This window comes from Petromyzon marinus, unplaced genomic scaffold, assembly GCF_048934315.1.
Source record: "Petromyzon marinus isolate PM22_M1 ecotype Great Lakes invasive population unplaced genomic scaffold, UKy_Petmar_22M1.pri1.0 PM_Scaffold_40, whole genome shotgun sequence".
Lineage (NCBI taxonomy): Eukaryota > Metazoa > Chordata > Hyperoartia > Petromyzontiformes > Petromyzontidae > Petromyzon > Petromyzon marinus.
The window spans coordinates 172,514-187,827 of NW_027423391.1; the positions used below are offsets into that span (position 1 = coordinate 172,514).

A 15,314-nucleotide genomic window follows, 5' to 3' on the forward strand; every position below is an offset into this window, starting at 1 on the left:
CAACAATCACCACAACAACCACAACAACGACCACAACAACAACCACCACAACAACGACCACAACAACGACCACAACAACAATCACCACAACAACGACCACAATCACCACAACAACAATCACCACCACCACCACAACAATCACCACCACAACAATCACCACCGCAACCACCACCACAACAACCACAACCACCACAACAACCACCACCACAACAACCACCACCACAACAATCACCACCACAGCAATCACCACCACAACAACAATCACCACCACAACAACAATCACCACCACAACAATCACCACCACAACAACAATCACCACAACAACAATCACCACCACCACAACAACAATCACCACCACAACAACAATCACCACCACAACAACGACCACAATCACCACCACAACAACAATCACCACCACCACAACAACAATCACCACCACCACAACAATCACCACCACAACAACAATCACCACAATCACCACCACTACCACAACAATCACCACCACAACAACAATCACCACAACAACAACCACCACAATCACCACCACCACAACAACAATCACCACAACAACAACAATCACCACCACAACAATCACCACCACAACAACAATCACCACAATCACCACCACTACCACAACAATCACCACCACAACAACAATCACCACAACAACAACCACCACAATCACCACCACCACAACAACAATCACCACCACCACAACAATCACCACAACAACGACCACAACCACCACAACAACAATCACCACCACCACAACCACAACAACAATCACCACCACAACAACAATCACCACAACAACAATCACCACCACCACAACAATCACCACAACAACCACAACAACGACCACAACAACAACCACCGCAACAACGACCACAACAACAATCACCACAACAACCACAACAACGACCACAACAACAACCACCACAACAACGACCACAACAACGACCACAACAACAATCACCACAACAACGACCACAATCACCACAACAACAATCACCACCACCACCACAACAATCACCACCACAACAATCACCACCGCAACCACCACCACAACAACCACAACCACCACAACAACCACCACCACAACAACCACCACCACAACAATCACCACCACAGCAATCACCACCACAACAACAATCACCACCACAACAACAATCACCACCACAACAATCACCACCACAACAACAATCACCACAACAACAATCACCACCACCACAACAACAATCACCACCACAACAACAATCACCACCACAACAACGACCACAATCACCACCACAACAACAATCACCACCACCACAACAACAATCACCACCACCACAACAATCACCACCACAACAACAATCACCACAATCACCACCACTACCACAACAATCACCACCACAACAACAATCACCACAACAACAACCACCACAATCACCACCACCACAACAACAATCACCACAACAACAACAATCACCACCACCACAACAATCACCACCACAACAACAATCACCACAATCACCACCACTACCACAACAATCACCACCACAACAACAATCACCACAACAACAACCACCACAATCACCACCACCACAACAACAATCACCACCACAACAACAACCACCACAATCACCACCACCACAACAACAATCACCACCACAACAACAACCACCACAATCACCACCACCACAACAACAATCACCACCACAACAACAATCACCACAATCACCACCACTACAACAACAATCACCACCACCACAACAATCACCACCACAACAATCACCACAATCACCACCACAACAATCACCACAATCACCACCACCACCCGGCTTCAGCGGCAACGGCCTGGGGCCTAGGCACGAGTCGAGGCCTTTCCCTTGCCTCACGCGCTCCCTCGTCACCTCGTTAGTTACCTCGTCACCTCGTTAGTTACCTCCCTCGTCACCTCGTTATCTCGTTAGTTACCTCCCTCGTCACCTCGTTAGTTACCTCCCTCGTCACCTCGTTATCTCGTTAGTTACCTCCCTCGTCACCTCTTCAGTTACCTCGTCACCTCGTTAGTTACCTCCCTCGTCACCTCGTCACCTCGTTAGTTACCTCGTCACCTCGTTAGTTACCTCCCTCGTCACCTCGTCAGTTGCCTCGTTACCTCATCTCCCCCCTCAACATCTCTCCGTTATCTCTCCCCTCACCCGCTACATCGGTTACCATCACCACCGCCATCATCAACATCATCAGCATCACTACCATCATCACCATCACTACCATCACTACTACCATCATCAACATCATCAGCATCACTACTATCATCACTATCACTACCATCACTACCACCATCATCAACATCATCACCATCACTACTATCATCACCATCATCATCACCACCACTACTATCATCACCATCATCATCACCACCACCATCACTACCATCATCACTACCACCATCACCACCATCATCATCATCACCACCATCACTACCATCATCATCAACATCATCACCATCACTACCATCATCATCACCATCATCACCACCATCAACATCATCACTACCATCATCACCATCATCATCACCATCACTACCACCATCATCACTATCACTACCACCATCACCATCACTACCATCATCATCACTACCCTCACCACCGCCATCATCACCATCACTACCATCATCATCACCATCACTACCATCATCACCACCATCACCAGCATCACTACCATCATCACCACCATCACCACCATCATCACCACCATCACCAGCATCACTACCATCATCACCATCACTACCACCATCACCTCCCCATCACTACCATAACAACAACAAAAGACCTTGCCACCACAACAGCACCACCACCACAACCACCACCACAACAACAACACCACCACAACAACAACAGCAGCACCACGTCGTCATCCTCACCACCACAACAGCAGCACCACTACCACCACCACCACAACACAACAACCACCACCACCACAACACAACCACCACCACCACCACAACAACACAACAGCACCACCACAACAACCACCACAACAACACCACCACCACAACAACAGCAGCACCACGTCGTCGTGCTCACCACCACACAACAACCACCACCACCACAACAACACAACAGCACCACCACCATCACCACACCACGTCGTCGTCCTCACCACCACAACAGCAGCAGCACCACCACCACCACCACAACAACCACCACAACAACAACAGCAGCACCACCACAACAACACAACACCACCACCACCACCACAACAACCACCACAACACAACAGCACCACCACAACAACACCACAACCACACCGTCGTCGTCCTCACCACCACCACCAGTAGCAGCAGCAGCACCAAATGGAGTCCGCCGAAGCCGCCGTCTCTCGCCTCGCAGTGGAGGAGGCTGCGGAGCGAGCGAGCGGGAGATCGATGAGGAGGGGAGGTCGATGAAGAGGGGAGGTCGATGAGGAGATCGATGAGGAAATCGATGAGGGGAGATCGATGAGGAGGGGAGATCGATGAGGGGAGATCGACGAGTAGGGAAGATCGACGAGTAGGGGAGATCGATGAGAAGGGAAGATCGATGAGGAGGGAAGATCGATGAGGAGGGGAGGTCGACGAGTAGGGAAGATCGATGAGGGGAGATCGATGAGGAGGGGAGATCGATGAGGAGGGGAGATCGATGAGGAGGGGAGATCGATGAGAAGGGGAGATCGAGGAGGGAAGATCGACGAGTAGGGGAGATCGATGAGGGGAGATCGATGAGGAGGGGAGATCGATGAGGAGGGGAGATCGATGAGGAGATCGATGAGGAGGGAAGATCGATGAGTAGGGGAGATCGATGAGGGGAGATCGATGAGGGGAGATCGATGAGGAGGGAAGATCGACGAGTAGGGGAGATCGATGAGGAGCGGAGATCGATGAGGAGATCGATGAGGAGGGAAGATCGACGAGTAGGGGAGATCGATGAGGGGAGATCGATGAGGAGGGGAGATCGATGAGGAGATCGATGAGCAGGGAAGATCGATGAGTAGGGGAGATCGATGAGAAGGGGAGATCGAAGAGAAGGGGAGATCGATGAGAAGGGGAGATCGATGAGTAGTGATCGATGAGTGGAGATCTATGAGTGGAGATCGACCAGGAGAGAGATCAACGTGGAAGAGCTCGATAGGAGATCAATGAGGAGGGGGGATCGATGAGGGGGAGACGGCTGAGGAGGGAGATCGATGATGGGATGGATGAGGAGATCGATGATGATGAGAGACGACGAAGGAGGGCGAGAGATCGATGAGTAATCGAATGTGGGGGGGGGGAGGGGATCGATCAATGGGGAGAGATGGATGAAGGAGGGAAGGTAATCGATGAGGAGAGATCGATGGATGAGGAGGGTGTATCGATGACGAGGCCTGGAGATCGATGAGGAGTCGTCGTCGTTGTTTTGATTGGCTTTTTTTTTGTAAAAATCAACTTAAAAAAGCGCGGGAAAGCGGAAAAGATGAAGGTGGGGGGGGGGCTCAGCCTGCCCCTCCCCCACCCCCTTTACCTCTCCCCACTCTCTCCTCTCCCTAAACTCCTCCCCCTCCCCACTATCTCCTCCCCCTCTCCCTAAACTCCGCCCCCTCTCCCTAAACTCCTCCCCCTCTCTCCACTCCCCCTCTCTCCACTCCCCCTCTCTCCACTCCCCCTCTCTCCACCCCCCCTCTCTCCACCCCCCCTCTCCCACACTCTCCCACACTCTCCCTAAACTCCCTTCTCTCTAAACTCCTCCCCCTCTCCCTAAACTCCTCCCCTCTCTCCACCCCCTCTCCCCACTCTCTCCTCCCCCTCTCCCTTATCTCCTCCCCCTCTCCCCACTGTCAAAACACCTCCCCCTCCTTCCCCCCCTCTCAAACTCCTCCCCCTCCCTCAAACTCCGCCCCCTCCCATCCTCCCCTTCTCAAACTCCTCCCCAGCCTCCTCAAACTCTTCCCCCTCCCCCAAACTCCTCCCCCTCCCCCCTCTCGTTAAACTCCTCCCCCTCCCACCCTCCTCTCAAACTTCTCTCACCTCCCCCCTCAAAACCCTCCCACCTCAAACTCCTCCCATCCTCCCCCCTCTCAAACTCCGCCCTCTTCCACCCGCCCTCCTCAAACTCCTCCCCCTCCCACCTTAAAATCCTCCCCTCAAACTCCTCCCCCTACCACCCTCAAACTCTTCCCCCTCCCTTCAAACTCCTCCCATCCTCCCCGCTCCTGAAACTCCTCCCCCAAACTCCTCCCCCCTCTCGTAAAACTCCTCCCCCTCCCACCCTTCTTAAACTACCCACCCTCCTTAAACTCCTCCCCCTCCCCCCTCAAACCCCTCCCACCTCAAACTCCTCCCATCCTCCCCCCCCCCTCTCCTCAAACTCCTCCCTCTCCCACCCGGCCGTCCTCAAACTCCTCCCACCTTAAACTCCTCCCCCTCCCATCCTCCCCCCTTTCCTCAAACTCCTCCCCCTCCCACCTCAAACTCCTCCCCCCAAAACTCCAACCCCCTCCCCCCCCCCAAACTCCTCCCCCTTCCATCCTCCCCCCACCCTCTCCCCCTCCCCACCGTCGCTCGACAATGGAGAAGCGCCCGACTCCTCCAACCTTTTTGGCGGGAAAACCGCCCCGTGACGTCAGCGCGTCACAATGACGTCACCACGCTACGCGTTGGCCGATGAGCGTCGTTGCCTCCGCGTGCGCGCGGTGACGTCCCGGGCTCGTGACGTCACGGCGCGCAGGGTGGCGTGGTGACGTCACCACGCTACGCACTGGCGATGAGCTTCGTGTGCGCGGTGACGTCTCCCGCTCGTGACGTCAGCGCGTAGGATGGCGTGGTGACGTCACCTCGCTACGCGCTTCCCATAGACTCAGGACGGTCACCCTCACCACCACCACCACCATAGACTCACCACCCTCACCATAGACTCCTCACCATAGACTCACCACCACCATAGACTCACCACCACCATAGACTCACCACCACCACCATAGACTCACCACCACCACCATAGACTCACCACCACCACCATAGACTCACCACCCTCACCATAGACTCACCACCCTCACCATAGACTCACCACCACCACCATAGACTCACCACCACCACCATAGACTCACCACCACCACCACCACAGACTCACCACCACCACCACCACCATAGACTCACCACCACCACCATAGACTCACCACCACCACCATAGACTCACCACCACCATAGACTCACCACCACCACCACAGACTCACCACCACCACCACCATAGACTCACCACCCTCACCATAGACTCACCACCCTCACCATAGACTCACCACCACCACCATAGACTCACCACCACCACCATAGACTCACCACCCTCACCATAGACTCACCACCACCACCATAGACTCACCACCATAGACTCCTCACCATCACCATAGACTCACCACCACCACCACTGACTCACCACCACCACACTCACCACCACCACCATAGACTCACCACCACCATAGACTCACCACCACCACCATAGACTCACCACCACCACCATAGACTCACCACCACAGACTCACCACCACCACCAGAGACTCACCACCACCACACTCACCACCACCACCAGAGACTCACCACCACCACCATAGACTCACCACCACCATAGACTCACCACCACCACCACCATAGACTCACCACCACCACCATAGACTCACCACCACCATAGACTCACCACCACCCTCACCATAGACTCACCACCACCACCATAGACTCACCACCACCACAGACTCACCACCACCACCATAGACTCACCACCACCACCATAGACTCACCACCACCACCATAAACTCACCACCACCATAGACTCACCACCACCACAGACTCACCACCACCACCATAGACTCACCACCACCACTGACTCACCACCACCACTGACTCACCACCACCACCATAGACTCACCACCACCACCATAGACTCACCACCACCATAGACTCACCACCACCACCATAGACTCACCGCCACCACCACAGACTCACCGCCACCACCACAGACTCACCACCACCATAGACTCACCACCACCACCACCATAGACTCACCACCACCACCACCATAGACTCACCACCACCACCACCATAGACTCACCACCACCACCACCACAGACTCACCACCACCACCATAGACTCACCACCACCACCACCATAGACTCACCACCACCACCATAAACTCACCACCACCACAGACTCACCACCACCACCATAGACTCACCACCACCACCATAGACTCACCACCACCACCACCACAGACTCACCACCACCACCATAGACTCACCACCACCACCACCACCATAGACTCACCACCACCATAGACTCACCACCACCACCACCACAGACTCACCACCACCACCATAGACTCACCACCACCACCACCATAGACTCACCACCACCACAGACTCACCACCACCACCATAGACTCACCACCACAGACTCACCACCACCACCACAGACTCACCACCACCACCATAGACTCACCACCACCACAGACTCACCACCACCACCACCATAGACTCACCACCACCATAGACTCACCACCACCATAGACTCACCACCACCACCACCATAGACTCACCACCACCACCATAGACTCACCACCACCACCATAGACTCACCACCACCACAGACTCACCACCACCACCATAGACTCACCACCACCACCATAGACTCACCACCACCACCATAGACTCACCACCACCACCACCATAGACTCACCACCACCATCACTTTAAGATGTTTTATCTCAGACATCTTCCAGAAGATTTTTTTTATTTAAACCCAGCAGCTTTGTCCTCACCGTCTCTGCGGGGAGTGGTGGGTGTTGTGGTTAGCGCTACGCTGCGCTACGAACCCGGCGACCCGAGTTCGATTCCCGCTCACGGCAAACACCGCCAGTGACAGCGATTATCTGAACCGGTATCCTGGGCCTCCCCTAGGTCGACTCAGCCTCAAATGAAGTTACCTGGTGTAGTGGTGGTGGTAGTGTAGCTGCGGTGGTGGTGCTGTGGTGGTGTAGTGGTGGTGTAGCTGCGGTGGTGGTGGTGTAGCGGTAGTTGTGGTGTAGCGGTGGTGGTGTAGCGGTGGTGGTGTAGCGGTGGTGTAGCGGTGGTGGTGGTGTAGCGGTGGTGGTGGTGTAGTAGCGGTGGTGGTGTAGCGGTGGTGGTGGTGTAGTAGCGGTGGTGATGTAGTAGCGGTGGTGGTGGTGTAGCGGTGGTGTAGCGGTGGTGGTGTAGCGGTGGTGGTGTAGTAGCGGTGGTGGTGCAGCAGTGGTGGTGGTGGTGTAGCTATGGTGGTGTAGCGGTGGTGTTGTAGTAGCGGTGGTGGTGTAGCTGTGGTGGTGGTGTAGCTGTGGTGGTGGTGTAGTAGTGGTGGTGGTGTAGCTGTGATGGTGGTGTAGCGGTGGTGGTGGTGTAGTAGCGGTGGTGATGGTGTAGTAACGGTGGTGTGGTAGCGGTGGTGGTGTAGTAGCTGTGATGGTGTAGCGGTGGTGTAGCGGTGGTGGTGTAGTAGCGGTGGTGGTGTAGCGGTGGTGGTGGTGTAGTAGTGGTGGCGGTGTAGCGGTGGTGGTGGTGTAGCGGTGGCGGTGTAGTAGCTGTGGTGGTGGTGTAGCGGTGGTGGTGGTGTAGCGGCTGTGATGGTGTAGCGATGGCGAGGCCCCTCTAGGAGCGAGTGTGTCAGCAAGGCCTCACTAGGAGCGAGTGTGTCAGCAAGGCCCCGCTAGGAGCGAGTGTGTCAGCAAGGCCTCACTAGGAGCGAGTGTGTCAGCAAGGCCCCACTAGGAGCGAGTGTGTCAGCAAGGCCCCACTAGGAGCGAGTGTGTCAGCAAGGCCCCGCTAGGAGCGAGTGTGTCAGCGAGGCCCCACTAGGAGCGAGTGTGTCAGCAAGGCCCCGCTAGGAGCGAGTGTGTCAGCGAGGCCCCACTAGTAGCGAGTGTGTCAGCAAGGCCCCGCTAGGAGCGAGTGTGTCAGCGAGGCCCCACTAGGAGCGAGTGTGTCAGCAAGGCCCCGCTAGGAGCGAGTGTGTCAGCGAGGCCCCACTAGGAGCGAGTGTGTCAGCGAGGCCTCACTAGGAGCGAGTGTGTCAGCGAGGCCCCACTAGGAGCGAGTGTGTCAGCAAGGCCCCGCTAGGAGCGAGTGTGTCAGCAAGGCCCCGCTAGGAGCGAGTGTGTCAGCGAGGCCCCACTAGGAGCGAGTGTGTCAGCAAGGCCCCGCTAGGAGCGAGTGTGTCAGCGAGGCCCCACTAGGAGCGAGTGTGTCAGCGAGGCCTCACTAGGAGCGAGTGTGTCAGCGAGGCCCCACTAGGAGCGAGTGTGTCAGCAAGGCCCCGCTAGGAGCGAGTGTGTCAGCAAGGCCCCGCTAGGAGCGAGTGTGTCAGCGAGGCCCCACTAGGAGCGAGTGTGTCAGCAAGGCCCCACTAGGAGCGAGTGTGTCAGCGAGGCCCCGCTAGGAGCGAGTGTGTCAGCGAGGCTCCGCTAGGAGCGAGTGTGTCAGCGAGGCCCCGCTAGGAGCGAGTGTGTCAGCAAGGCCCCGCTAGGAGCGAGTGTGTCAGCAAGGCCCCGCTAGGAGCGAGCGAGGCCCCGCTAGGAGCGAGTGTGTCAGCAAGGCCCCACTAGGAGCGAGCGAGGCCCCGCTAGGAGCGAGTGTGTCAGCAAGGCCCCACTAGGAGCGAGCGTGTTTGAGTGCTCGCTAGGAGCGAGTGTGTTTGAGTGCTCGCTAGGAGCGAGCGAGGCCCCGCTAGGAGCGAGTGTGTTTGAGTGCTCGCTAGGAGCGAGTGTGTTTGAGTGCTCGCTCGAGGAGCGAGTGTGTTTGAGTGCTCGCTAGGAGCGAGTGTGTCAGCGAGGCCCTGCTAGGAGCGAGTGTGTTTGAGTGCTCGCTAGGAGCGAGTGTGTTTGAGTGCTCGCTAGGAGCGAGTGTGTTTGAGTGCTCGCTAGGAGCGAGTGTGTTTGAGTGCTCGCTCGAGGAGCGAGCGTGTTTGAGTGCTCGCTAGGAGCGAGCGTGTTTGAGTGCTCGCTAGGAGCGAGTGTGTTTGAGTGCTCGCTAGGAGCGAGTGTGTTTGAGTGCTCGCTAGGAGCGAGTGTGTTTGAGTGCTCGCTCGAGGAGCGAGTGTGTTTGAGTGCTCGCTCGAGGAGCGAGTGTGTTTGAGTGCTCGCTAGGAGCGAGTGTGTTTGAGTGCTCGCTAGGAGCGAGTGTGTTTGAGTGCCCTGCTAGGAGCGAGTGTGTTTGAGTGCTCGCTAGGAGCGAGTGTGTTTGAGTGCTCGCTAGGAGCGAGTGTGTTTGAGTGCTCGCTAGGAGCGAGTGTGTTTGAGTGCTCGCTAGGAGCGAGTGTGTTTGAGTGCCCTGCTAGGAGCGAGCGTGTTTGAGTGCTCGCTAGGAGCGAGTGTGTCAGCAAGGCCCCGCTAGGAGCGAGTGTGTTTGAGTGCTCGCTAGGAGCGAGTGTGTTTGAGTGCTCGCTCGAGGAGCGAGTGTGTTTGAGTGCTCGCTAGGAGCGAGTGTGTTTGAGTGCTCGCTAGGAGCGAGTGTGTTTGAGTGCTCGCTAGGAGCGAGTGTGTTTGAGTGCTCGCTAGGAGCGAGCGTGTTTGAGTGCTCGCTAGGAGCGAGTGTGTTTGAGTGCTCGCTAGGAGCGAGTGTGTTTGAGTGCCCTGCTAGGAGCGAGTGTGTTTGAGTGCTCGCTAGGAGCGAGTGTGTTTGAGTGCCCTGCTAGGAGCGAGTGTGTTTGAGTGCTCGCTAGGAGCGAGTGTGTTTGAGTGCTCGCTCGAGGAGCGAGTGTGTTTGAGTGCTCGCTAGGAGCGAGTGTGTTTGAGTGCTCGCTAGGAGCGAGTGTGTTTGAGTGCTCGCTAGGAGCGAGTGTGTTTGAGTGCTCGCTAGGAGCGAGTGTGTTTGAGTGCTCGCTCGAGGAGCGAGTGTGTTTGAGTGCCCTGCTAGGAGCGAGTGTGTTTGAGTGCTCGCTAGGAGCGAGTGTGTTTGAGTGCTCGCTCGAGGAGCCTGTTGAGACGTGAGACCATCAGTCGAGCGTCTCCGTAGAGACCCGCCGTGATCATCGCATTGTCATAGATCTGTGGGGAGGGAGAGGTGGTGACAGTGGGTGGGTGGGTGAGTGAGTGAGTGGGTGAGTGGGTGGGTGTGTGAGTGGGTGAGTGGGTGAGTGAGTGAGTGGGTGGGTGAGTGAGTGAGTGGGTGAGTGAGTGAGTGGGTGGGTGAGTGGATGAGTGGGAGGGTGGGTGGGTGGGTGAGTGAGTGGGTGAGTGGGAGGGTGGGTGAGTGGGTGAGTGTGTGGGTGAGTGGGAGGGTGGGTGGGTGGGTGTGTGAGTGGGTGAGTGGGTGGGTGGGTGGGTGAGTGGGTGAGTGAGTGAGTGAGTGGGTGGGTGGGTGAGTGGGTGGGTGGGTGAGTGAGTGGGTGGGTGGGTGTGTGGGTGGGTGAGTGAGTGGGTGAGTGAGTGGGTGAGTGAGTGAGTGGGTGGGTGAGTGAGTGGGTGGGTGAGTGGGAGGGTGAGTGGGTGGTTGAGTGAGTGAGTGGGTGAGTGAGTGGGTGAGTGGGTGGGTGGGTGAGTGGGTGGGTGGGTGAGTGGGTGGGTGGGTGGGTGAGTGGGTGGGTGGGTGGGTGAGTGGGTGGGTGGGTGGGTGAGTGGGTGGGTGGGTGGGTGAGTGGGTGGGTGAGTGGGTGAGTGGGTGGGTGAGTGAGTGAGTGGGTGGGTGAGTGAGTGAGTGGGTGGGTGGGTGAGTGGGTGGGTGAGTGGGTGAGTGGGTGGGTGGGTGGGTGAGTGGGTGGGTGAGTGAGTGAGTGGGTGGGTGAGTGGGTGGGTGGGTGAGTGGGTGAGTGGGTGAGTGGGTGGGTGGGTGGGTGAGTGAGCGAGTGAGTGGGTGAGTGAGCGGGTGAGTGGGTCGGTGGGTGGGTGAGTGGGTGGGTGAGTGGGTGGGTGAGTGTGTGGGAGGGTGAGTGGGTGGGTGGGAGGGTGAGTGGGTGGGTGGGTGAGTGGGTGGGTGGGTGAGTGAGTGAGTGGGTGGGTGAGTGAGTGGGTGGGTGAGTGGGTGGGTGGGTGGGTGAGTGAGTGGGTGGGTGAGTGGGTGGGTGGGTAGGTGAGTGAGTGGGTGAGTGGGAGGGTGGGTGAGTGGGTGAGTGGGTGAGTGGATGGGTGAGTGGGTGAGGGGGTGGGTGAGTGGGTGAGTGGGTGGATGAGTGAGTGAGTGGGTGGGTGAGTGGGTGGGTGAGTGAGTGGGTGGGTGAGTGAGTGGGTGGGTGAGTGGGTGGGTGGGTGAGTGAGTGGGTGGGTGAGTGGGTGAGTGGGTGAGTGGATGGGTGAGTGGGTGAGGGGGTGGGTGAGTGGGTGAGTGGGTGGGTGAGTGAGTGAGTGGTTGGGTGAGTGGGTGGGTGAGTGGGTGGGTGGGTGAGTGGGAGGGTGAGTGAGTGGGTGAGTGGGTGGGTGAGTGGGTGGGTGAGTGGGTCGGAGGGTGGGTGAGTGGGTGGGAGGGTGAGTGGGTGGGAGGGTGAGTGGGTGGGTGGGTGAGTGGGTGGGTGAGTAAGTGGGTGGGTGGGTGAGTGGGTGAGTGAGTGAGTGGGTGGGTGGGTGATTGAGTGAGTGGGTGGGTGAGTGGGTGGGTGAGTGAGTGAGTGGGTGGGTGAGTGAGTGAGTGGGTGAGTGAGTGGGTGGGTGGGTGATTGAGTGAGTGGGTGGGTGAGTGGGTGGGTGAGTGAGTGAGTGGGTGGGTGAGTGAGTGAGTGGGTGGGTGGGTGAGTGGGTGAGTGGGTGGGTGGGTGAGTGGGTGGGTGGGTGAGTGGGTGGGTGGGTGAGTGGGTGAGTGGGTGGGTGAGTGGGTGAGTGGGTGGGTGAGTGGGTGAGTGGGTGGGTGGGTGGGTGAGTGAGTGGGCGAGTGGATGAATGAGTGGTTGAGTGAGTGGTGAGTAGTGGTGAGAAGTGAGTAGGTAGTGGTGAGTAGTGGTGAGTAGGTGGTGGTGAGTAGTGGTGAGTGGTGAGTATTGGTGAGTGGTGAGTAGGTAGTGGTGAGTAGTGGTGAGTGGTGAGTAGGTAGTGGTGAGTAGGTAGTGGTGAGTAGGTGGTGGTGAGTAGGTAGTGGTAAGTAGTTGAAGGGGGTGAGTAGTGGTGAGTAGTGGTGAGTGAGTGGTGAGTAGTGGTGGTGAGTAGTAGTGGTGAGTAGTAGTGGTGAGTAGTAGTGGTAGTAGTAGTGGTGAGTAGTGGTGAGTAGTGGTGTTTATGTGTAGTGGTGAGTAGGTAGTGGTGAGTAGTGGTGAGTAGTAGTGGTGTGTGTGTGTAGTGGTGAGTTGTGGTGAGTAGTGGTGAGTAGTGGTGAGTATGTGTAGTGGTGAGTAGTGGTGAGTAGGGTGAGTAGTGGTGGTGAGTAGTGGTGAGTAGTGGTGAGTAGTGGTGGTGAGTAGTGGTGAGTAGTGGTGAGTAGTGGTGAGTAGAGTGGTGAGTGGTGAGTAGTGGTGGTGAGTAGTGGTGGTGAGTAGTGGTGGAGTGGTGGTGGTGGTGAGTGGTGGTGAGTGGTGGTGAGTAGTGGTGAGTAGTGGTGAGTAGGTGGTGGTGAGTAGTGGTGAGTAGTGGTGAGTAGTGGTGAGTAGTGGTGGTGAGTAGTGGTGAGTAGTGGTGAGTAGTGGTGAGTGGTGGTGAGTAGTGAGTAGTGGTGAGTAGTGGTGAGTAGTGGTGAGTAGTGAGGAGTGGTGAGTAGTGGTGAGTAGGTGGTGGTGAGTAGTGGTGAGTAGTGGTGAGTAGGTAGTGGTGAGTAGTGGTGAGTGTGTGTAGTGGTGAGTAGATGGTGGTGAGTAGTGGTGAGTAGTGGTGAGTAGTGGTGAGTAGTAGTGTGTGTGAGTAGTGGTGAGTAGTGGTGAGTAGTGGTGAGTAGTGTGTAGTGGTGAGTAGTGGTGAGTGTAGTGGTGAGTAGTGGTGAGTAGTGGTGAGTAGTGGTGTGTGTGTGTAGTGGTTGAGTAGGTGGTGAGTAGTGGTGAGTAGTAGTGGTGAGTAGTGGTGAGTAGTGGTGAGTGGTGGTGAGTAGGTTGTGGTGAGTAGTGGTGTGTGTGTGTAGTGGTGAGTAGTGGTGAGTATGTGTAGTGTAGTGGTGAGTAGTGGTGAGTAGTGGTGACTAGTGGTGAGTATGTGTAGTGTAGTGGTGAGTAGTGGTGTGTGTGTGTAGTGGTGTGTAGTGGTGAGTAGTGGTGTGTAGTGGTGAGTAGTGGTGACTAGTGGTGAGTATGTGTAGTGTAGTGGTGAGTATGTGTAGTGTAGTGGTGAGTAGTGGTGTGTGTGTGTAGTGGTGAGTAGTGGTGAGTAGTGGTGTGTAGTGGTGAGTAGTGGTGAGTAGTGGTGTGTAGTGGTGAGTAGATGGTGGTGAGTAGTGAGTGGTGAGTAGTGGTGAGTAGTGGTGAGTAGTGGTGAGTAGTGAGTAGTGGTGAGTAGTGGTGAGTAGTGGTGAGTAGTAGTGTGTATGTGTGTAGTGGTGAGTAGATGGTGAGTAGTGGTGAGTAGTGGTGAGTAGTGGTGAGTGGTGGTGAGTAGTGGTGAGTAGTGGTGAGTGGTGGTGAGTAGTGGTGAGTAGTGGTGAGTAGTGGTGAGTGGTGGTGAGTAGTGGTGAGTAGTGGTGAGTGGTGGTGAGTAGTGGTGAGTAGTGGTGAGTGAGTGGTGAGTAGTGGTGTGTGGTGGTGAGTAGTGGTGAGTAGTGGTGAGTAGTGGTGTGTATGTGTAGTGGTGAGTAGTGGTGAGTAGTGGTGAGTAGTGGTGAGTAGTGGTGTGTATGTGTAGTGGTGAGTAGGCAGTGGTGAGTAGTGGTGAGTAGTAGTGTGTATGTGTAGTGGTGAGTAGTGTGTAGTGGTGAGTAGTGTGTAGTGGTGAGTAGTGGTGAGTAGTAGTGTGTATGTGTAGTGGTGAGTAGTGGTGAGTAGTGGTGAGTAGTGGTGAGTAGATGGTGGTGAGTAGTGGTGAGTAGTGGTGAGTAGCCACTCGCCTGCTGGGCGAGTAGTGGTGAGTAGTGGTGAGTAGTGGTGAGTAGATGGTGGTGAGTAGTGGTGAGTAGTGGTGAGTAGTGGTGAGTAGCCACTCACCTGCTGGGCGAGTGGTGGTGAGTAGTGGTGAGTAGTGGTGAGTAGGTGGTGGTGAGTAGGTGGTGGTGAGTAGTGGTGAGTAGTGGTGAGTAGGTGGTGGTGAGTAGTGGTGAGTAGTGGTGAGTAGATGGTGGTGAGTAGTGGTGAGTGTAGTGGTGAGTAGCCACTCACCTGCTGGGCGAGTAGTGAAGCAAGCTCTGGGTCAGATTCCCGTGCCGAGTTCAGCACTCGGATCAACGAATGGCTGCAGTGGACA

The 15,314-nt window shown here is 56.1% G+C and overlaps 2 protein-coding genes across 2 annotated transcripts in view; both read right to left on the reverse strand.

Moving 5' to 3' along the window:
* LOC116938063 (MBT domain-containing protein 1-like) overlaps positions 1 to 2,980 on the reverse strand; it is a gene marked incomplete at its 3' end in the record, with an annotated part of 38,065 nt that extends 35,085 nt beyond the window's left edge. The window contains exon 1 of the mRNA XM_076064368.1: positions 1,908 to 2,980. The remainder of the gene's footprint in view (positions 1 to 1,907) is intronic.
* Positions 2,981 to 7,745: 4,765 nt separating this feature from the next.
* The window catches only part of LOC116938062 (heat shock protein 75 kDa, mitochondrial), a 72,961-nt gene continuing 65,392 nt past the window's right edge, over positions 7,746 to 15,314 (reverse strand). The window contains exons 17-18 of the mRNA XM_076064361.1: positions 15,230 to 15,302; positions 7,746 to 11,063 (exon numbers count right to left, since the gene is read on the reverse strand). Coding sequence (XP_075920476.1) covers positions 10,956 to 11,063; positions 15,230 to 15,302 — 181 coding nt within the window. The 3' untranslated portion in view covers positions 7,746 to 10,955. The remainder of the gene's footprint in view (positions 11,064 to 15,229; positions 15,303 to 15,314) is intronic.